The 23,697-nt window shown below is 45.5% G+C and overlaps 1 protein-coding gene across 5 annotated transcripts in view; it reads left to right on the top strand.

The window, feature by feature from the left end:
• Positions 1-23,245, top strand: part of ncor2 (nuclear receptor corepressor 2) — a 65,991-nt gene extending 42,746 nt beyond the window's left edge. For 2 of the 5 annotated variants that reach the window (XM_083554083.1, XM_083554085.1), the window contains exons 18-47: positions 1,618-1,760; positions 2,344-2,482; positions 3,122-3,524; positions 4,147-4,267; positions 5,526-5,781; positions 7,660-7,710; positions 8,127-8,243; positions 9,084-9,181; positions 10,337-10,436; positions 10,787-10,897; positions 11,486-11,589; positions 12,607-12,754; positions 12,922-13,047; positions 13,150-13,221; positions 13,309-13,529; positions 13,627-13,942; positions 14,239-14,454; positions 14,539-14,781; positions 15,312-15,407; positions 15,722-15,964; positions 16,088-16,265; positions 16,409-16,719; positions 17,378-17,502; positions 17,591-17,787; positions 17,916-18,047; positions 18,620-18,756; positions 19,320-19,373; positions 19,492-19,674; positions 19,837-20,007; positions 20,733-23,245. In XM_083554083.1, coding sequence (XP_083410209.1) covers positions 1,618-1,760; positions 2,344-2,482; positions 3,122-3,524; positions 4,147-4,267; positions 5,526-5,781; positions 7,660-7,710; positions 8,127-8,243; positions 9,084-9,181; positions 10,337-10,436; positions 10,787-10,897; positions 11,486-11,589; positions 12,607-12,754; positions 12,922-13,047; positions 13,150-13,221; positions 13,309-13,529; positions 13,627-13,942; positions 14,239-14,454; positions 14,539-14,781; positions 15,312-15,407; positions 15,722-15,964; positions 16,088-16,265; positions 16,409-16,719; positions 17,378-17,502; positions 17,591-17,787; positions 17,916-18,047; positions 18,620-18,756; positions 19,320-19,373; positions 19,492-19,674; positions 19,837-20,007; positions 20,733-20,917 — 4,997 coding nt within the window. In that variant the 3' untranslated portion in view covers positions 20,918-23,245. The remainder of the gene's footprint in view (positions 1-1,617; positions 1,761-2,343; positions 2,483-3,121; positions 3,525-4,146; positions 4,268-5,525; positions 5,782-7,659; positions 7,711-8,126; positions 8,244-9,083; positions 9,182-10,336; positions 10,437-10,786; positions 10,898-11,485; positions 11,590-12,606; positions 12,755-12,921; positions 13,048-13,149; positions 13,222-13,308; positions 13,530-13,626; positions 13,943-14,238; positions 14,455-14,538; positions 14,782-15,311; positions 15,408-15,721; positions 15,965-16,087; positions 16,266-16,408; positions 16,720-17,377; positions 17,503-17,590; positions 17,788-17,915; positions 18,048-18,619; positions 18,757-19,319; positions 19,374-19,491; positions 19,675-19,836; positions 20,008-20,732) is intronic. The other 3 variants (XM_083554086.1, XM_083554084.1, XM_083554087.1) reach the window with 3 other exon arrangements.
• Positions 23,246-23,697: the final 452 nt, after the last annotated feature.

The following is a 23,697-nucleotide window of genomic DNA, read 5'->3' on the forward strand; positions in this document are numbered from 1 at the left end:
TTTACAAGAAAGTGCTTGATTTATCTACATTTTCACACCACCACCTTCAAAATAGCCCCTTGCACAGTAATACAGCGCTCCCAGCGTTCTTCTGGAACGTGTCGTGGAACGTGTCAAACACCTTCCGCGTTTCACGCCGGACCTCCAGCACTGGTGTCAAAACGGCGACCTTTGAGCTGGAGCTTCATCTTCAGGAAGAGGGCGAAGTCCACAGGAGCCAAACCTGGCGAGTAGTGTGGGTGTGGAAAGTGAGAAACTCACGTGTGAGGAAGAGCTCGGTGACAGTGCGCACGTAGTCAGAACAACACCGGTCACACAGGACGATGTCTTTAGGCACACTGTCTGCTGAAGGTCTGTGCTTCCTGTGACTGTGCGTGCAGCTTTGTGCTGCCACCTGTTGGTGAAACATTTTTTGTTACCACTTCGTATTTTTGATTTCTTGGACATGCTGGGCTTTCTCCCTTCTTCATTCTCTCTCTCTCTCTCTCTCTCTCTCTCTCTCTCTCTCTCTCTCTCTCTCTCTCTCTCTCTCTGGAAAAAAAAGAGGCTGTAAGAGTGTATGGTTTGGAAATTAGATGTTTCTCAGATGTGCTTGAGGTCAGTGTGTGGTTGTGACTGTCAGAAGGTTGCTGGTGAAGCATGGTGGTGGTAGTGGTGGTGCTGGTGGAGTGCAGATGGGAGAGGGATAAACGTGAGCACAGGGAGAGATGTATGGAATTCACTGACGCTCGATTGATCAATCTCTCTCTCTCTGTCTCTCTCTCTAAATATCTTTCTCTGGTTTTCTCTGTCTCTTTCAACATTTCCATCTTGTCACAAAGGAGCCTGTGTATATATCTTGCTCTATCGGTTTCTTTCTTTCTTTCTTTTTCTTTCTCTTTTTTCTCTCAATGTGTATTTCATCTCTTTTTCTGCAGTCTCTCATCACCTTCTCATCATGCTTGTGTATGTATTTTACTCTCTCTGTTTCTTTCTCTCTCTCTCTCTCTCTCTCTCTCTCTCTCTCTCTCTCTCTCTCTCTCTCTCTCTCTCTCTCTCCGTCTCTCGTTCTGCTATTGACAGAAATTGAGCATGAGTCAGCCGTGTGTGTGTTTGTGTGAACTAGATTACCTGTAGTTTCTCTTCCTGATAGACCCAACACACACACACACACACACACACACACACACACACACACACACACACACACACACACACACACACACACACACACACACACACAGCCTTACGCTATGCATGTGTGCTGTACTTTCTAAACCAGTTCTGCTGTCTCACGTTCACTTTTTTTTTTTTTTAAGAACAACAGAAACGTGGGAAAGTGTCGCACGTCGTTATGAAAACGGATCATTGTCAAAGCAAATAATGAAAGTGATCGCATTAAAGGAAATCTCGAACCATAACATCCCTCTCTCACACACTCACACACACACGAAGTTACCATGTAGCAGAACAACATGTAGCGGAACCTTCTCCATCCCTAGTCAGTGTCTCTGTCTGTCTGTCTGTCTGTCGGTTTTCTATAAGCTCCGCCTCCTGGCGATTGTGGGCGGAGTTATACCGCAAAGCAAAAGTAATCGGGATGATGATGGAGTGACTCCGTGTTTGTTTTGCGTGCAGGACTTCTACAATATGGCCGCAACTGGTCGTCCATCGCCAAGCTGGTGGGCTCCAAGACCGTCTCGCAGTGCAAGAACTTCTACTTCAACTACAAAAAGAGGCAGAAACTGGACGAGATCCTGCAGCAGCATAAAATGAAATCGGTTTGTGTTGATTTAGGAGTTTACGCGTTTTGTGTGTGTGCGCGTGCGTGTGCGCGCGTGCGCGTGCGCGCGTGCGCGTGCGCGCGTGCGTGTGTGCGCGTGCGTGTGTGCGCGTGCGTGTGTGCGCGCGTGCGTGTGTGCGCGCGTGCGTGTGTGCGCGCGTGCGTGTGTGCGCGCGTGCGTGTGTGCGCGTGTGCGCGTGCGCGCATTATCAGAATTCTGGATGGAACATATGTACCTAGCACACTAGTGAATAATAGTGTATATATAATAGTAGCTCAACCCAGTTTCTTAGCCAATCACAGCAGAGAATAGAAAAGGGGTGGGGCTTAGCATGACGTTAGCTACTGTTTTTGTTTGCTTTTTTTTGTAAGAAATGTGTTGCGATTTCTCGTCTGAACGGTTGTCATGGTGGCTAATTATCCTGCTCAGGCTGCACGTTTGATGTTCGAGTGTGTTTTTTGTGTTTTTTTTACTGGGTTGTTCTTGTGGGCGTTTGTGAGAGAAAGAATTCAGTGTGTTTGTGTGTGTGTGTGTGTGTGTGTGTGTGTGTGTGTGTGTGTGTGTGTGTGTGTGTGTGTAGGAGCAGGAGCGTAAGGCCAGGCGTAAAGGTAAAGCTCTGCAGAACGAAGAGACCAGCGCTCCCTCTGCTGCTGATGAGGAGGAGATGGAAGGATCCGGAGGCAGCGGCAACGAGGAGGAAGCTCAGGAGGATGGAGAGGGTATGTGCACGTGTATATACACACACACACACACACACACACACACACACACACACACACACACACACACACACACATATACACACATACTTACTTAATGCACATGTAAACCTGCCAAGAGTTACTGCGTGAAATAGAGACTTTACTCAGAGAGAGAGAGAGAGAGAGAGAGAGAGAGAGAGAGAGAGAGAGAGACTTTACCCTGAGAGAGAGAGAGAGAGAGAGAGAGAGAGAGAGACAGACTTTACCCTGACAGAGAGAGACTTTACCCTGAAAGAGAGAGAGAGAGAGAGACTTTGAGAGAGAGACTTTACCCTGAGAGAAAGAGAGAGAGACTTTACCCTGAGAGAAAGAGAGAGAGACTTTACCCTGAGAGAAAGAGAGAGAGACTTTACCCTGAGAGAAAGAGAGAGAGAGAGAGATAGACTTTATCCTGAGAGAAAAAGAGAGACAGAAAGAGAGAGAGACTTTATCCTGAGAGAAAAAGAGAGAGAGAGAGACTTTACCCTGAGAGAGAGAGAAAGAGAGAGAGAGAGAGAGAGAGAGAGAGAGACTTTACGACAATCTAAGACGTAGTAAATTTGATTAGAAATCTAATGAGTTATTACTTTGAATCATGGAGTTTTTGCGCTTCTTCAGGAGGCCCTAACCAAAGCTCGGATACGGAGAGCCTCCCGTCCCCGCACTCGTCAGAGAGCAGCAAAGCGAAAGATTCAAGCTCGGGCCGATTTAAGTCTGCGCCGAACACCACGTCCGCGTCCACGTCCGCGTCTTCTTCCGACAAAGACGCCCCGGAGGAGGAGAAACCGCAGGTGAAGTGCGAGCAGGGAGTCGTGAAGCAGGAGGAGCAGCCCGAGGGGAGCGACAGAGTCAAGGAGGTGCACGAGGAGCCGGAGGATAAGAAGCCCCCGACTCTGGAGGCCGAAGAAGGGAAGAGGGAAGGACGGAAAAGAGAGCGGGAGCAGGGAGGGCGAGACAGCGACTCGAGCGCTACATGCAGCGCGGACGAGGTGGAGGAGACGGAGAGCGTGGAGAAGAACAGGTGAGGGGGTGTGGCAGGAGTCAGAGAGGAGAAAAAACGAGACCGATTCAGCAGAGCCGCTTTGTGTTGAATCATCCTGCTCTGTTATTCCACACTGTGTTGGCTGCTGCAGGGGAAACAGCTGTGTGTGTGTGTGTGTGTGTGTGTGTGTGTGTGTGTGTGTGTGTGTGTGTGTGTGTGAGAGCGCGAGTGGAATTTTAATAATACACCGAGTTTGTTTATAGAGTGTAAATAGGATGGACTCTGACCATATTTAGGAATGACATCCTATTCTCTCCTCTGTTCATTTCTCTTCTCTTTTCATCTTTCATTCCCTTTCCTTTCCACTCGTCTGCAATCTCCTTCATCCTTTTCTGCCCTGTTATGTCCTCTTCTGTCCCCTTTTTTCTTGCATTTTTTTCTTTCTCATTCCTTTTCTCGAGTTTTCCCTGTTTTTTCCCCCTCTGCTTTCCTTTTTCACTTTCTCTTCATCATCTCTTGCTTGTTTATGCCATCATTTTCCTCTGTTCCTTCTTTTCCTTCCTTTTCATCTCTCTCTCTTCTCTTTTATCCCATCCATGCAGTTCTCTTTTTCGTCCCCCTTTTTTTTATCTAATCTCTCTCCCTCTCTCGTTTTCTCTAGAATAACGTCTCCCAGGCCGAGCCTGCTGAGTTACGCCCACGACGGAGTGATCTCAACTGCACTGCAGAAACCACTGGACCTCAAACAGCTCAAACAGAGAGCAGCCGCTATTCCTCCCATAGTGAGCACACACACACACACACGCACACGCAGACCTCCCGCACACCTCACCAGTCACTAAGTACACACTAATTACACACCCGTTCTCTTTGATCGCATCATCCCACATCTGTAATTCTATAACGCTGCAGTGGATAAGAGAACGACTCGTAAACCGCACCCTGGTGTGTGTCTTTATACATAATCTATACAACGGTACATTAAAGATACCCACGAAGCAGCTACCGATGCGATACGATACAATTCGCCCCTATTAAGATGCAGTTCGATTCCAATTTCCCTTCGATTCATCACGATGCGATTGGGTGGAATAAATACGACGCTTTGCGACTCAATATGGTGCCTTCTGACTTCTAACACATGGGCGCTTTGTAGCGCAAAGAAAAAAAGAAATGGAATAAAAGCAGACGTTCTTTTCCTGTCGTGTCTCCAGGAAGTTACAGCTCTACCTCTGCCATGTTAATCTCCATTCTATGTGACTCTCGGGACACGCCGTAGCGTTGTGATACGTCGTTTTTCACGTAGCAGGAGAACTCGATCTACGTGGGAAGAAAAAACGGTCACAAATGATCGGTCCCTTTGTAAAGAGTTAAAGTGTAGCGCCTCAACTAATTATTATATAGAAATAATTCTTTTTTTTGCAGACGCACGTGAAAAACAATGCATTGCGATTCACTTTTATGTGAATCGGTGAATCACACCGTCCCTTGTGTGTGTGTGTGTGTGTGTGTGTGTGTGTGTGTGTGTGTGTGTGTGTGTGTGTGTGTGTGTGTGTGTGTGTGTGTGTGTGTGTGTGTGTGTGTGTGTGTTAGTGTCACATGCCATGTGAATAGTCTGATCCCCTCTGCCGTCTCAGAGCGGATTAGATGCACCGACCTGCCTCCGTTACCATGGATAATAAGACTGCTGCTAATCTCTGACATCACCGAGCCGTCGTTCTCCTCCATCCGTCCTCTCAGCACATGGCTGTTAGTCCTGATCCACAGGCTTCAGGATCATGGTCTAGAATCATAAATATAATAATAAATCAACAATTTTTTTTTTTCTATTTCAAAACTTTATTTTATTCAGTATTAATGCAGTACCAGAGGTACTATAAAAAAAAAACAACACCACAGTGGTACCAAGGAAACCAGGCATCGTTTGCATTCGTTTCATCACATTCTCTCATCGTTTCTTGCTGCAGTTTATCATTTCGATCAGTTGAAACAGAAACGTTTGAAATCCTCTGCTTGAACACTATTCATGCTCGTGTGCAGATGGCAGACATTTCCGTAGCCGCTGGAGGCATGTTGGGGAAGCCGCAGCTAATGCCCGATGCCCAGGCACTCTACGAACAGCAGATCATCATGGCACACGAGTCGTCCCAAGGGACCAAGCAGCAGCAACAGCAGCAGCAACAGCAACAGCATCCTCAGCCAATCAAATCGCAGCATTACCCCGGCGGCATCGCTGAATCCGGGAGTCCACGGATCCGAACCAGAACACCGACGCCCTCCGACAGGGAGAAAGAAGGTACGGCGTTTGGGTTCTGATGCACTTTTGGATTTATGTTCTCACCTCTGCACGTCTCCGTCTCAATTTTTACGACTGTTTGTGTAAAAAAATAAAATAATAAAAATCATTCCAGCCAGTCAGAATCAAGCATTCTAGAACGGGTCAATATATAAAGGGGTGTACACAACATTTACGGTTCAGTCCGTGTCTCGCTTAATATGTACAGGAGGGATATCTTGGTACTTGGTAACCAATTTCCGCACGTAAACAGGATTACGGATACGTGCACCGTTACACCCCGAGTTGCTATGAATAAAAACATGTCCTACCAAGACTGAAACTCTGGAATCCCGCTTTAACACGAGTCTCGTTTCACTGGAAGGAGAAAAGAGGAGACACTGAAACCAGTAACCGTAGAAACGATATTTGCTGTTTATAACCAGTTTCAGTTGCGAGATGGAGATGTTTCAGAGGGCAGACTTTTTTTTTTCTTTTCTTTCTTTTTTTCTTTCACTATGAATATCATCATGTCACACTCGTTTAGTTTTCCATAACTGCTTTGTGTATTACGTTTTGTTTTCCTCCTCGGTCTCTTGATGCCTGAAACTTAATAGGGTTCTAGCAAACACCTCCGAACATCCGATTGTAATATCGAAGTCTTTTACTGTGGCTTGCACGAGTATCGACCCCCTGTTGAGCATTTGCACATTATTTATTAATAAAACGCGCAACACGAATGAGGTTACATGTCGTAATAACCCATCATACCCGTAATAACATGTCGTAATAACCCATCATATTTCTGTTTCTCGTATTCCATAATGTTTTTTGACACGATCTCGGTAAACCTTCACCAGTTCATGGACGAACCAGAGTTTGTTCAAAAAAACAATCTACCTAAAAGTTTTCAGACACCCGGGTGCTCTACAAGCACCAGATAATAATAGCACACGAGATGTTTCAAAGAACCCAGTAGCAACACTGAGCCTCGGCCGCCCGCGACCCTGTCGCCGATTCGCCGCTTCGCCGCTTCGCCGCTGTTCCTTCCTTGGAGCACTTCTGATAGATACTGACCACTGCACACCACCAGCCTACAAGAGCTGCAGTTTTGGAGATGCTCTGATCCAGTCGTCTAGACGTCACAATTTGTCAAACTTACTCAAACACGTCGAGTTTGAGGACAGATTGTTCACTTGCTGCCTAATAAATATCTCCACCCACTAACCGGTGCCATGACGAAGAGATCAACAGTGTTATTTACTTCACCTGTTCGCTGTAGGACAGCCATGTTTCTACCTACCAACCAAGCGAACAACCAACTGGCCAAGGGTGACTTGATTTCATGCCATCGCCACCACCACCATGCTTCACTTTCTTATGCTACGAGGTGGTTCGATTTCATCAAACCGGAGGTGCACTGTATGGACAAAAGAAGTGGGACGCTTGACTTTTCCAGCCATATGTGGCTCCTCCCCAAACCGTTAGCACACGACTGTATATGACGTCTTTTGGAGATTGAAATTGAACCAGGAGACCCAAAAGCTATTTGGAGGGAAGATCCTCTTCAGAGCTTCAGCCCTTTTGTACATCCTGAATGAGCACAAATCTCCATAGAATCTAGTGAAGAAAAAAGAAAGTACCGATCACACGCTCAGGTGTCCACAAACATTTTGTCCATGCCGTGTATAAATGTGTCCTCAGACCTTTCTGGAAATCTCCAGAAGACTCCCCATGCATCTCTGAAGCCAGGACCCAGTGAAAGCACTAAAGTGCTAAACTGAAAGCTTGTGTGTGAGGCGTATGGTGTATGATTTTATTTATTTTTTATTTATTTCTGAATTCTTTCTGCATTGAGCTGATGTGCTCAGCTGTAGTCTATCTGTATCATCCCTGCAGAACTGGAGGGGGGGAAGGAAAGATGGCTACACTCTCTGCTTCACGGATTACGTAGGTTTTTACACACGGCACAGAAACACACACGCTTTTTTTCCCCCCTCAGCCTCATGTGTGATGTACAGAATGATGATCAGGGGCGGCCAATCACACGCTTCCCACATTGTTCCAGTGATTTGATTTTGATCTGTTGATCTGAAAACGCGTTCGCTTTTTGCTGTGCGTGTGTGTGTGTGTGTGTGTGCGCGCGTGTGTGTGAGAGTATGTTTACCCTCCTGGTGCTTGTGCTGGCTTTGTCAGTGTGCAGATGGGGTTTTTATTGTATTTTGTTTTATTTAATTATTTTTTTTTAAATCAATTTTTCTGCTCAGGCCGAGTCGATCTGACCTCACACACTCCGGTCGCTTCTGTACAGTCAGGTCAAAACCACCTGCGCGTGTGTGTGTGTGTGTGTGTGTGTGTGTTTATAGATAAACCCCGGGCGTTCTCTCCTCTCGCCGACTTGAAGAAGGATCCCGGCCCGGATCACATCAGAGCCATGAGTCTCGGCCGTCCTGTGATGTCGCCGTACCTGCACTATAACTCATGTAAGACACTCGCACGTGTGCACGCACACACACACACACACACACACACACACACGCGCGCGGCATACAACAAGTCATTAGTTTTTATCGGCCCGATGGTCAACCGCTCCTGTCCCGATACTTTTGACCCTGCCGTATAGCGATTTGTTGTGTTTTTTGGTGCCGCAGTTTAGTGATACAGCAGAGGACATGGTGGAAGGATGGAAAGATGGAAGCAGGGTAGAAAGAAAAGGGATACAAAGCGAACGAAAAGAACGCCATACTGTATAGAAAGAGGAATTAAAATATGGAATAGAGTAGAAAGAAAGAAATAGGATGGGTAAAAAGAAGAGGGGGTTTTTTGAAGTGTGAAAAGAAAAAAAAGGTAAGAGAGAGAGAACAATGCGAACGAAAGAAGGTAGGAAAGAAATCGGATATAAAGCGCACGAGAATGAAAAGGAAGAACGGCGGCACACTGGACAGAACGGCGAATGAAAATATGGAATGGTTTCGAAAGAAAGAAATATGATGGATGAAAAGAAGGGGGGGAGGATAAGAAAGAAGTGGACAAAAGAAAATGGGGATGCGACAAAGAGAACGATAGTAGGAAATGATACGGAAAAAAGGTGAGAGAGAGAATTAGGCTGTGATAAACAAAAAGAATGTGAATGAAAGAGGGAAGGAAAGAAGACAAGAAGAAGGAAGAGCCATTGCTCCATTAAAAGGAATGAAAAAAGGTGTAATAAAAGAATGAAAGGCATGAGCTCCATTCAGTTTATTTGATGTGTAATTATTGTGTTAGACTGAGCTCTGATACGCGTGTGTGTGTGTGTGTGTGTGTGTGTGTGTGTGTGTGTGTAGCTCCTCAGCAGGAAAGGCTGGCTGGTGTACGGCCGCTGCACATCCCCGACCCTCCTCCCCTCATTTCTTCAGCTAAACCGGGCGGCTCCATCACACAGGTACACCTTCAAATCACAACCCTTTCCTGTCACACAGCTCCCAACAACGTCGCACAACTGTCAACAACGTCACATATCGCCTGGTGATATTAAACCTCTCCCAACAATGTCGCACAGTTCCCGGTAACATCGCACAACTGTCAACAACATAACATTACACCGCCCCTGACAACATCGCAACATAACAACCAGTATTATTACACCGCTCCTGATATCACACAGCCGTCACAACACAACAACCAGTATTATTACACCGCTCCTGATATCACACAGCCGTCACAACACAACAACCAGTATTATTACACCGCTCCTGACAACATCGCAACATAACCAGTATTATTACACCTCTCCTAATAACATCGCACAACGGTTAGCAAAATAACAACCAGTATTATTACATCGCTCCTGATTACATCGCACAACCGTTGACAATATCGCACAACCATCTGTAACATCACACAACCATCAGCAACATAACGGGCAATAAAATTACACCGCTTTTGACAATGTGTCACAGGGTATAACAATATGGCATAGCACCTGTTAACATCACACAAGTCCCACAGCGCTCAACAACATCACACAGCACCTGGTAGTGTTAAACAGACCTCACCAACGACTCGCAGCGCCCAACAACGTCGCAGAACCGAGAACGGAGAACAGCGCGCAGTGCTCACAGCACCAGCATTTTATTTTTGTATGTCTGCCATCATTCTAGTGTTATCGGTGTTGTTTCTATGGCAACGATTGTACGGCAGATGTTACACATGTAACGTTATTTAATTAACACAAAAGATGTGAGGAAGTTGTTTATCCCGTGACCCGACAGGATTCTCGTGAACACACGGGTTCATCAGAAAGGAGTCTCCAGTGTCAGACAGAGGCAACAAGACATGCAGGGGTTTCTGTTGGGACTGTTTATAATTGGTGTAATGCAAGTTAAAGACGAGTGTAGCTGCAAATGGATCAGAAGCAACACTGTTCTTTAGTTTAAAAAAAAAAAAAAAAAAAAAGAAGTTACTGGAGAAAAGGAGGCGATACGAGTAACGAGTACTTTGATAATGTAAAGTACTATAATGATATATGTATATTTTTGAATCTGAATTGTTTAATTTCTGTTTGATGTTGTTTGCTCATGAGTGTTTGTGTTTCCAGGGTACGCCAGTGCAGATGCACAGCCCCGCCCACAGCTCAGACTACGGCAAGATGACTCCTGGAGCTCTGCCTCTCTCCTGGATGGAGCATCGGAAACTCGGTAGTGTGTGTGTGTGTGTGTGTGTGTGTGTGAGTGTGTGAGAACCATGGTGCTTTAAACGAACAGTGTAGGACATTCTGTTTCAATTAGAAACTGTTATTGTGTAATACAGGACATGATTAGTTTTAATGCTCTCTCTTTCTCTCTTGCTCCCCCTCTCTCTCCCCGTCTTTCCAACCACTCTTTTTCTTTCTCTCCCTCTTCCTTGCACTCCCCCCCCCCCTCTCTCTCCCTCTATCACTCTTTCTTTCTCTCTCCCTCCCCTTTTTTCTGGGTCTCTCTCTTTCTCTCTCCCTCAACTCTCTCTCTCTCTCTCTCTCTCTCTCTCTCTCTCTCTCTCTCTCACACAGCCGGGTACCCAGTGGTTAAACAGGAGCAGCTGTCTCCACGTGGCCCCTCCTCCTCTCAGGCTGAGAATCTGTCCACACACGGCATTGCTCCGGAGAGCCTCGGCGGCCGCGGTTAGTCAGCGTTACCCTCTTTACGCTTATTTAGCATCGTTCCCACGCGTCTGTCACTATGAAAACGCCGATTCCGATCAGGGACGTCCAACGATAACAGGGACGCATAACACATTCCAGCGTGTTCTCACTAATCCTCAGCTCTCTGATGATTACTCGCCCTATGAAGAACCAGAAACACCATGAAACTTAGTAAAGCAAAAAAATTTAAAATATAAAAAAAATAAATAAAAAACCAACCCACTGTTACCTAGGCAACAGTCGTCCAGACAAATAAGGTCAAGGTCACAGCAAGGTCGGAATTCCTGAAAAAAATTTCCGCTTTCTTTTTCAGGTATATTTTATGGATACCGTAGGTGTATACATCAACTTATTACATTGTCTAGTAGCTTTCTGAACACACACACACACACACACACACACACACACACACACACACACACACACACAATAAAACAAATACAATGAAACTAAGTAATATTTAAGGCATGTTGATCTGTGTAAGCGCATGAGCTGGGTAGTTCTTACTGTGTGTGTGTGTGTGTGTGTGTGTGTGTGTGTGTGTGTGTGTGTGTGTGTGTTTTACAGGCCCAATGCAAGCTGTACAAGGAGGAAGCATCACAAAGGGTATTCCTGGCACGCGCATCCACCCCGAATCCTCCATAACATACCGTGGTGGCTCCATCACTCAGGTGTGTGTGTGTGTGTGTGTGTGTGTGTGTGTGTGTGTGTGTGTGTAACAAAATACCGTAATGAACACTTGAAATAAACCATATAATCTTTCAGTAAAAAATAAGTACCAACTGCAAACCTCCAAAGAATTAGAAATATACACAATATAGACAAAAGTTTTGGGACACCTAAGTTTTCCAGCCGTGTTTGGTGCTTCTCCAAACTGTTACCACAATGTTGAAGGCACACAATCGTATTGAAGGTCTTTTGAATACAGTCGCATGAAACTCGAAGATCATCTGCTTTACATGGGTTGGAGTGGAAGATCTCCTGCTATAGAGCTCCAAAACTATTTAACATGAATGAATGTGAACGCTGACGGCACCCCAGTCCTCCTCACCTTCTCACCTCCATCCATCAGTACCTGACTTTATTAAAACCCTTGTTTCTGAACGAATCTCCACAAACCACAACATCAAAAAAAATAAAAAATCTAGTGGAACATCTTCCCAGAAGAGTGGAGGATATTATAACAGCAAATGGAAACTAAATGTGGAAACAGGAAGCGTATAGCGATCTAATGGTCAGGTGTTCACATACCCTTTCTATAAACTTTACATTAATGGCTGAACCCTTTTCCATCAGTCAGCCATCTCACATCTCTGGAGCTAGCACACTCTGATCCTCTTTCAGTGTGTGTGTGTGTGTGTGTGTGTGTGTGTGTGTGTGTGTGTGTGTGTGTGTGTGCACTAGCACGGAATGATATAACAAGCAACACTCAGTTGCCATAGCAGCGGGTGCACACTGTCCCATCTTTTTTAATACCCTTCTGCTGATCACACACACACACACACACGCACAGCTGCATGCGAATAGACCCAAACGCATAAACACACAAACAGCTGTATGTGTATGTATTTTTATATATAAAAATGTGTGTGTGTTGTGTGTGTTGTGTGTGTTGTGTGTGTGTGTGTGTGTGTCCTCGAAATGACTTGTACATTATTCTATGTAAATTATGTGTGTGTGTTTGACAGGGCACCCCGGCAGATGTGCTGTATAAGGGTACCATTACTCGTCTTATCGCTGAGGACAGCCCCAGCAGAGACAGATCCAGAGAGGAAAACCAAGCCAAGGGACACCTTCTGTATGAGGGCATCAGTGGACACGTCCTCTCCTATGACCGTAATTTTAATCTCATATATATTTTTTATATTATTTATATTTAATTATTTATAACACACATAAACACACACACACACACACACACACACACACACACACACACACCACCACCAGGTATTCCATGCTTTTGTTATATTCGCCCATGGTTTCCTTTCTCCTGTTTACAGGCGCCCCGAACCCAAAGGAGGAAGCCAGAGGAGAGGTGTTGGGGATGAAACGCTCATACGAAATCATGGAAGGAGGGGGAATCTCTCGAGTGCTGCCATTACGGGACACTCTGTCCACCGCTGAGGGTCAGTACAGATGATTGATCTCTCTGATCTGAAAGGTTTTTTTTCCCCCTAATAATTTTACATTCATTTTCTAAACCTCTTCATCTCCCCTTGTTGTCGTAGGGTTGATGGGTAGAGCGATGCCTCAGGAGAGAGAGAGTCCTCGTCCTCATCACCGTGGCTCTATCTCGCAGGGTGAGCGCCGCTCGTGTACACACACTCCTCATGTTACACACGAACGCATTCGCTAATAAAAGAACGAACGCTTTCTGTGCCTCCCAGGTATCCCACGTCATGTAGACGCCCAGGAGGAGTATTCGCGCCGGGAGCCGAAGCAGTTGAAGCGCGAGAGCTCTCCGTCTCCTCGGGGCCCTGACGCCATCAAGGGCCGCCCCCATGATGGCGTAGTGCCTACGGTTAAAGAAGGCGGGCGCTCCATTCACCTCATCCCGCCAGAGGGGGTGCTGATGAGCAAAGCACCTAAAGAGGGCTCCATCACGCAGGTCACTCTCTCTCATTTCTGTTCATATTTTCAAACCAGGACTGAGTTCTGTCCCATTTATTTAGAGCCGCATTATTGAGTAAATGGTTGATTTACAGGGCACGCCTCTCAAACTGGAGCCCGCAGGTTCGTCCAAACGCCACGACGTGCGCTCCATCATATCCAGCTCCCCTCGGCCATACTCGAATCTCCCGCCTCATTTAGAGAGGGGCCACTACGACGAGCAGGGGCCTAAATCCCGGCCCAGCGCCGTGGTCAGCACCTCAAGCTCCCTGGTGCTGGGAGCAGAACAGGCAGGCAAAAGTCACCACAGCCCCGTGAGCTACGATGAGCACAAGAGGGCAGGATATGCGCCGCCTTCGCACAGAGGATCCCCACTGACGAGCAGAGACACGCCGCAGCGGCAGCACGAAGGTTAGGGTTGCAAAATCCAAGGAAAATTCCAGGAATTTTTAAGACGAACCTTTCCGTGGGAATTGATAGGAATTAGCAGTAATTAATGGGTATAAAATGGGAATTTTAAAATTTGCAGGTTAGTTAATAACTTGGGGAACTTAAATGTAGTTTGGGGGGGATAATTTTGGTTAAAACTACATAGTTTTGGTTACATAACGCAGAGTATTTCTTGAATCAAGTTTCCGACTTGTTTGTTTTTCTACATGCCATAATGCTTGGAATTGCATTACTGAATGCATGAACGTCTCTCTCAGGCTCGGCTAAGGTTCCTCAGCAGGAACGCAAGTCCACGCCAACTCCTCGAGAAATGAGCACCACCAAGTCTCCGCTGCCTGTCGTGGGGGATCACGCCGCCTCTCTGGCCTCCTACGAGCGGCTGCTGCAGGGTCTGGGAACCGACATGTACCCAAGGCAGATATCGCTGCCCTTCGACCCTGCCGCCCTGCCCCGGGGCATTCCTTTAGATCCAGGTAGGCCAGCACGTGAGCGGTGAATCTCCTTAATAGAAATACCTTGCATTCTAATTGACTTATAACACTGCGTACCACTTTCAGCTGCTTATTACCTGCCACGACACCTGGCTCCTGCTCCTGGATACCCCCACCCCTATCCCCCTTATCTAATCCGGGGCTTCCCTGATACGGCGGCCCTCGAGAACAGACACACACTCTTCACCGACTACATCACCTCACAGCAGATGCACCAGTGGCCTGCAGCAGCTATGACGCAGAGATCCGATCTACTGAGAGGTCCACGGGACCCACCGCTCACTTTACCCTACTCGCCTGCAACACGAGGTAGACACACACACACACACACACACACACACACACACACACACACACACACACACACACACACACTGCTTAGCTATACTTAATGGTTTCTGTGGAGTCTTAAAAAAATATCTTAATTTTTAAGGCCTTAAAAACTCTTAAATTCACTGTTCTGGGTGTTAATTTTTCGATGTCCGTGTGACGCCGCCTCCACTTCACATTCAAATGCTCCTGCAGCACTTTAGAACCTTTCGTTGTTGTTTTTTTTCTTCTTTTTTTTTGGTTTGTTTTCTTGGAGGTTGTATTCCTTTCAAAAATCATTTTAACTGTATGACGCCTACAAACGAGTCCAACATGCAACAGCCAATCAGCTTTCTGTTATTGGTGCGACCCTCTCTCGATCGCTCGGATTTCATTTATTTATTTATTAATTGGACCTTAAAAATCTCTTAAAGTGTTAGATTTGGTGAAACCTGCAGAAACCCTGTACTGTAAATGGATAAAACCTTCATGTCATTAGTCATTTCTCATCACTGTCTCACTTCCTTCAGGAGCGTCTGCGTCCCCAATGGACCGCATCAACTACCTCTCCGGAACGCCAACCACTTTCCCTAGCCGAGGGTATACCACCTCACCCATTTCCCCAGGTACACACACACACACACACACACACACACACACACACACACTGATCAACACAGGATACCCTACACAGCATTTCAGTGGGGAAGTGGTAGCGCAATAGTTAGGATGTTGGACTTCTGATCAGAAGGATGTGAGTTGCCACTCCTGGGCCCTTGAGCAAGGCCCTTAACCCTTAATTGAATGAGTGAATGAGATGATTGTAAGTGGCTCTGCATAAGGGGCATCTTCCAAATGCAATCCATGTCAATTTCAGGTGCTGTATCAGATCTTGTTTTTATTTATATTTATACATTTTTTTATTTGTTCTCGTCTCTAGTCGGAAGCTCGCACATAAGCAAACTCCAGGGCACGCCGACGCCTTCAGAGCGCGAGAGAGACCGGGAGCGAGAACGAGACCGCGAAAGAGACCGCGAAAGAGACCGCGAGAGGGAGAGAGAACGAGAACGGGATCGAGAGAGGGAGAGGGAGCGCGAGAGGGAGAGAGAGCGCGATCGGGACAGAGAGAGAGAGAGGTCCCTCGGTCATGGCAATGTGGAGCACGCCCCCATCTGGAGACCTGGTACAATTACACACACACACACACACACACACACAATGTGACGAATATATACAGCACATTACAATTTTCAGCGCTTGAGAATATCTTTAATACGCCGGAATGTTCCTGTGTGTGTTTCTGCAGGAGCAGCAGAGCAGACCGGAAGCAGCAGCTCCAGCTCGCGTCCACCTTCTCTGCCTTACAGCCACCAGGCGATGAGCCCTCGGCCCCAGGAGAGCCTTCAGCACAGACCCACTGTCCTGCACAACACCAGCTCGAAAAACCTGCAGAGTTCGGAGCACAGCAGCACGTCTGTACTGAGGTCAGACACAGACATACATGGCTGCGTACCTCGTGCTCATTTATCCATTGGTTATACGGAATATAATATAAAAAAATACACAACACATGCAGGAGCACCTCTGCCACTAAGCAGCCCTGATATTCATCTCACTTTTCCTCCAGGTCCACCACACAGAGTTCCTCGCGTTACTCAAACTACAGCGGCCACCCCCAGAGAGCCAGCGACTCCTATCCAGACTCGAGCGGAGTCAAGGAGCAGAGTAAAAGCCAGAACCGCGGAGTTCTGCCCAAACAACCGGAGCCCAAATCCGAATCCAAGATGTCCAGCCCGAGCGGAAGCAACGTTTACCCGTTCGCCCAGGCACCCGGCAGCCATGTGGGGCTCACGACAGGCCGAACCCTTCCTAATCTGGCTACTGAGAGCGGCATCATGAACAAGACTCCGAACAAGGACCACGAGCTCCGTGCACTCGGTGAGACCCGCTTTCCAGTGCAAACGTTTTTTTTTTTTTTGCTGGGTTTGGGAATGTTGTTAAATTTGATCTGCTAGTTCTTGTTCTTTTCTCTTCGAGATCATCAGTGTCTTTGTTGTTCGATTGAGGGTTTCTTGGCTCTCGAGCGGAAACTCGTGCAGTGTTTGGATAGCTGTGCGGGGGAGGATTCAAAAGAGAGAGGGATCAAATGTGCTATGGGGTCAGGCATGGGAAGATTAGGGAGTTCAAAGAGAGGGAAATCACACACACTCACACACACACACACACACACACACACATGCTACACTGCTGTATTGATATCTAAAAGCAGTAATACAATAATCCCCCGGTTATCGCAGTGGCTACGTTGCAAAACCGAGATAAATAAATTTTATTAAATTTCGGTACGGTTGGGGGGGAGGGGGTGGAGGAATGCAAAAACTATTTTTTGTTTTGCTTGTGTTTTTTTTTAAATGCAGTTTATCAACATTTTGCGCAAGTTGCCAATGCGTGTACCATCACACCCCCGAGTAATGCATAATTCTGCTTTATGTAATTCTGTACATGCAAAGGTTTTTTTGATGTAAATCGTAAATATATATCTATTTTTTAAAATATAGAATACATGTTGTTTTTATATTTGTTTCCACCACTGCAGCTCAGCAGAAGGAGCACCAAAACGTATTTTATATTGCAGAGGAGAGACTGTCTCCCAGCCAACAGCCCCCGTCCCCTGCCGTTAAAAGCTCCCAGAGAGTGGTGACCCTCGCCCAGCACATCAGCGTGAGCCTCTTCTAGCACATATTTAATGTTATGAAATAAGCAGACATTTTGCAATTTCTAACACACCCGTCATACTTTCCTGTTTCAGGAGGTGATTAAGAAAGATTACATGCGTCAGTCGCAGCAGGGGCAGGCGGGAGGCCAGTCTGTCTATGGTTATCACAGTTCACCCGTATTGGACCTCACTCGCCCACCAAGCGCCCCTCAGACCCCACTGGAGACGAGCGTCGGCAGCCGATTTACCCCCGAGGGCTCCAGCAACGACAGAGACAGGCTGAGAGACAGGTGAGGAGATTGAACACATTGCAGCTCAGAGATATCTTCATAATAACTGCACTACTAGAGTCAATCCTGTGGGCAGTTTGTGAACCCCATGCTGAGCTCTTTTATTTTATTTTTTCCTCCCCAAACAGGTCTCCTCCTCAAAGTAAAGTGTCTCCAGTGAGCCTGTCCGCCGATTGCATTGAGCCCGTCTCTCCACCAGGGGGCGTGTCAGAGCCGGAATCTCAGGCAGCAGCGTGTCCCAGCGAACAAGCCGAACAAGGGTATAGACTTGATATTCACACAGAGACACTAAACTGAAGTGAATACATGTGAGATACTGTCAGGGAGGAGGGAGCCCAGATGTTGGACTTCTGATCAGAAGATCCTAAGTTCAGATCCCAGCACCACTAAAATGCCACTGCTGGGCCCTTGAGCAAGGCCCTAAGCCCTCAACTGCTCAGTTGTATGAATGAGATCATTGTAAATCGCTTTGGATTAGGGTTGCCGAATTCCAAGAATTTTTATGACTGGAAAACTTCGAAGGGAGTAAATGGGAATAAACTGGTAATTAACAAAATTGCAGGTGAGCCTTTAACAGGGAACTTAAATGTAACTTGCAGGGTCTTTTTTTTTTGTTGTTAAAACAACCGGATACTAAGTTTTAATCTTGGAATATTTCCAAAGTTGTCCAGATGAAGTTCCCATAGAACATTTCTGGAGCTTTACCTGAAATTGTCCCTCCCCCCTTTGCAACTCTACTCTGGATAACGGTGTCTGTCAAATGCCATAAATGTAAAAACATAGACACAAACCTATAACACCTTTTCTTCTCCCCCCCCGGCGTCTCGGTCAGGATGGGATCTCGGTCTCCCTCGAGCAGCTCCCAGCCACCTGCATTCTTCAGCAAACTCACAGAGAACAACTCCGCCATTGTCAAGAGCAAGAAGGAGATGATTAAGAAGATGGTCGTAGGCAATGACAATGACTTCAGTGAGTTTGCAACATATCTGTTTTTCTTCCTGCTTATATACACTGTATATGAACAGAAAGTATAGGTGACACCTGACTCTTCCATCCATCTGTGGTTCCCCTGAACTAATGTGAAGTCACAGATATTGTGTACATAGTGCATGGCAAAGTTTTCCCATCACTTGATCTAGGAGACCCAAACTTGTTTCAGTAGGACACTACACCCCTGTGCACAAAGCAAACTCCATAAAGATCTGTTTCTCATGAGTGGAAGATCTCCTTCTATAGAGCTATTAAATGAATGTGAACTCTGACTGCACCCCCCCCAGGCCTCCTCACCTTCTCACCTTCATCACTACCTGACTTTACTAACACTCGTGGATAAATACAAATCTCCACAAGCACACACTAAAATCTAGAACATCTTCCCTAAAGAGTGGAGATCATTATAACAGCAAAACGGGGATTAAATGTGGAATCGGACGTTCAGACAGAAGCACGTACCGATCCTACACTCAGGTGTCCACAAACTTTCATCTGTATCATGTATCTCAGACTTCATATTCACCTTTCCCCTTCTCCAGACTCAGGCCAACCCGGGACTGAGATCTTCAACATGCCTGCTTCTGCTACCGGAGGTAACCTTAAACCTATTATGAAGTAATATTAATTTGAGTGTGGAAAAGTTTTATAAAGATGTATGTAGCTGGACAACTAGAAACACAACTCATCTTATAACACGAGTGCGTGTTTTAGGTTCCGTAGCAGTGCGTAGCCAACCTCCTCCAGACTCCAGCGGGAACACCATCGGCTTGGAGGCCATCATCCGCAAGGCACTAATGGGAAAATATGACGACCAGGCAGACGAGCGCTCGAACTCCATCTCCGGACCCCCTGCTGCTGCTGATCCACGCACTGACGAGCCCTACACACTGTCTGGTATAGACCTGGGACACACACACACACACACACACACACACAATGATACTAATACACACTTTTTATGTTATATATTTCTCTTATATATATCACTTTGCGAAGTCAAATTATATGATGTTATTGTTTTGACGTCATTATGGGGTGTGTGTGTGTGTGTTGCAGGAAAATCAAAGAGCAGCGGGCGTTCCAACGGCCGCAAGACAAAGTCCCCCGGTCCTGGACTTTCAGGAGGAGAGAGACCGTCTTCCGTGTCCTCCGTCCACTCCGAGGGAGACTGCAACCGCCGCACACCTCTCACCAACCGAGTGTGGGAGGACAGACCCTCGTCCACAGGTAACACTTCAACTTCGATTATAATTAACTATACATGGTTCCCACAGGGTCTTAAAAAGTTAAATACATTTTTTTTTTTTTTTACTTTAGGACTTAAAAAGTCTGTTAATTTTAAACAGGTCTTAATTTTGGGTTCGTTTTCGTGGTTGTTGTAGTTCTTTCTTCCACGACTCCAAATATAATTTGCTGCATTATGAGACCAACATGCAACAGCCAATCAGCTTTCTGTCTAAGGTGAATCTCTTTCGGATCATACCATAATTTTCAGGTACAGGGAAGTGCAAGTTTTCGGCTTGGAAACAAACTGAATTTTGGGCTCGGTTAAGGCCAGTCTCAGACAAGGTGTTTTTGTGTTTTTGATGAAATAGGTCTTAAATTTTATACCTATTGGTCTTGTGTTAAAATGTCCTGAATTTGATGTGGTGAAAGCCGCAGAAACCCTGTATTATCACTTATAATTATATACCAAGAATTCTCGATTCTGATTGGTCAGAGGCTCAGAAAGTTCAACCATTATTGTTTCTGTGGCAACATTTGACTCCACATAAAGAGATGAACTTTAAATTAATGAATGCATGAAACGAATGCAACTATAAATGCATAATAAAATACTGAATAAATGAACACTATTTCTTGTAGTATAAATAAAAGGAATGAAACAGATGAAGAAAAGGAATATTTAAGATATTCTGGATTATTTTTGTGTGTGTTGTGTATGTGCTTAGGCTCCACTCCGTACCCTTGCAACCTCTTCACGATGATGCGCATGCCTGGTTCAGTGATGCCCGGCCCCTCCCCTTCACCCACCCAGTCCACCTCCGGACCTCCACAACCTCAGAGCCGCACCTGGGAGGAGGAACCCAAACCGCTGCTCTGCTCTCAGTACGAGACGCTGTCCGACAGCGAGTGAACACACACACACACACACACACACACACACACACACACACACACACACACACACAACTCATTCACACAAACCTGTTCTATTCTCTCCTGTCGACTTTAAACAGGGATGTGAACACACACACACACACACACACACACACACACACACACACACACACACACACCAACAGAGTGAATCGCATTAGAGCACATACTCATGCAAATTAATATGCATACCATCACATTACTAATGTACTTCTTAGAAGTAGAACATACACACACACACACACACACAGACACACACACAGGTGAAGAAATGGCTGCTGCTGCAGTAGAGTACTTGTGCACCTCATACACACCAACACTGGCGTGTTCAATCACTCCACTGCGTGCTCTTTCGTTCTCTCTCTCTATCGCTTTCTTTCTCTCCTCTGGTCTCATCTTCTTGTCTCTCCATAGAACTGCTCAGGATCCTCACCTTCTCACTTCTCACACACACACACACACACACACACACACACACACACACATCGTGCAGCTCTGCGTTGCCATTTTTTTAAATCGTTAATTTGCCCCAAAATGGAACGAACCATTCGCTCAAGGGTTCACAAACGGTAAAGCTAGCCTCAGGCTCCGCCTTTAAAACCACAGGCCACGCCCCTTCTGCTCCAGATCCTCTTGCTACATCCTGACTGTAAGCTGCTACGTCTGCTCTTTTGTTTTAATTCCTATCCCAGTCAAACCACTCCACAAGTTTTGCATGATGCTAATCTGGTGGATTTTCCGTGACACTTATTTGCTAGCTACATTCTCCTGAACTCTGGTGTTTTGGCCCAAAATGGCTGCGTCGCTCCGCTCATAGCTTTTACACACTCACGGATTCACCACTTGAGCTTCTGAGGCACATTTTGAGGTACAGAGGACCGTGTGTGTGTGTGTGTGTGTGTGTGTGTGTGAGAATAAATTCCAGTTTTCCTGTTCTAAAATATGTACTTTCAGTCCTGTTGTTAAAGTGGTGTGTGTGTGTGTGTGTGTGTGTGTGTGTGTGTGTGTGTGTGTGTGTGTGTGTGTGTGTGTGTGTGTGTGTGTGTGTGTGTGTGTGTGTGTCACACACCTTTCCATGGGCGTTAGTTTACAAGGTACATAATGCATTCAGTTTTTAATGTCACTGATACATTTTTATTTAAATAGTTTCAGACCTTTTTTTTTTTTTTTCCATAATGAACGCTGCGACACTTTTTTTTTTCTCTGTGTGTGTGTGTGTGTGTGTGTGTGTATGTGTGTGTGTGTGTATGTGTGTGTGTGTGTGTGTGTCTGTGTGTGTTTTATCACTAATGTATTTGCGCTCTCTTTTTATGAAGCACTTGTTCAGCAGACGGTTTATGTCGTCTGTCACGGACGCCGGTTATACATTTATGTGGATTTTTCTTTGGTTTTGGTCCGTTTTATACAGTTATGTCTTTTTATTTTAATGTTCGTCTCCTGTTTACCTTTTTTTGTATAAAAAAAATAAAAAAAGTTTAACAAATCGAAAAAAAAATCAATATAAAGAAAAAATAGATGCAAATGTCCGGCGCTCTGGCGACAATCAGAGGAAGGAGCAGGGCTGCGCCGAGCTGCTTTATCAGGTCCCCTCAATGTCCCCCCACACACACACACACACACACACACACACACACAGAGAGAGAGAAAATTGTAGATACACACACACACACATCGGTTTATGAGACTGCGCCAAATCGAAGTCATGGACATCGAGGACTGCTCTGTCATCGGTTTGGGGGGAAAAAATATTAGGACGATATAAATGGACGCTGATTCGTTCTTTTTTTGTGTTATATTCTTGTTTTTGTTTTTCTACCTGAGGAAGGGGACCACCTCCTGCAGCGAGTGGACTTCTCGACTCACTGGGACTCCAAACCCAACACCTCATGTGTATAAATGTGTTTCCCTTTTATTATGTGCAAAAAAAAAAAAAAACGATTCTGGTGTTAAGTGCCATTTATTTGAGACGTCTATTTACTGAAGACTAAAAACTACCAAGTGACTACGCACAACTGTTCTTTTTTTTATTACACACACACACACACACACACACACACACACACACACACACACACACTGTCGAGAGCGTTGGATTTGATGTCCTCACACTAATGCGTCTCGAGGATTCGGCGTTATATTCGACGCAATGCTATAAATACTATCCAGTGACTTTGCATGTGCTTTAATACCAGTCAACTTTTATTGTTTGCTTTTTTTCTTTAAAAAAAAAAAAAAAAGTCATTCTTCTTTACGGTTGATATAAAAAAATTAAATAAATAAAAGACTTTTATGATTCTAATTCACAGTTTTACCTCAGTGGGAGTTTTTTTTTGGGGTTTTGTACACACACACACACACACACACACACACACACACACACACACACACACACACACACACACACACGAATATTGGTTTAATGTCGAGACTCGAGCGTTTGTCATCTGGTGTATACGTATAGATATGTTTACGATGTCACATCACGTTCATGCGTCATCATGTCACACACGTGTGTTTTAGCCGTGTAGTTTTTTTTTTTTTTTGTTTTTAAGCAAATTATTTTGAAACAAAATTTTAATTAGCTTTAATTCAATTAAGATTCAATCGACATCATACAAATATTAAACTTACAATAATTTCTTTGTTTTGTTTTTTTAAATCCACATTTCCAGACGAATAATTTCAGGCTCCTGACTTGGCTGCAAGTTTAAGAAAAACAATCATTAAAAAAATTTAATAAAAAAAGCACGACTATTA

Source organism: Silurus aristotelis (genome assembly GCF_946808225.1).
Source record: "Silurus aristotelis genome assembly, chromosome: 11".
NCBI lineage: Eukaryota > Metazoa > Chordata > Actinopteri > Siluriformes > Siluridae > Silurus > Silurus aristotelis.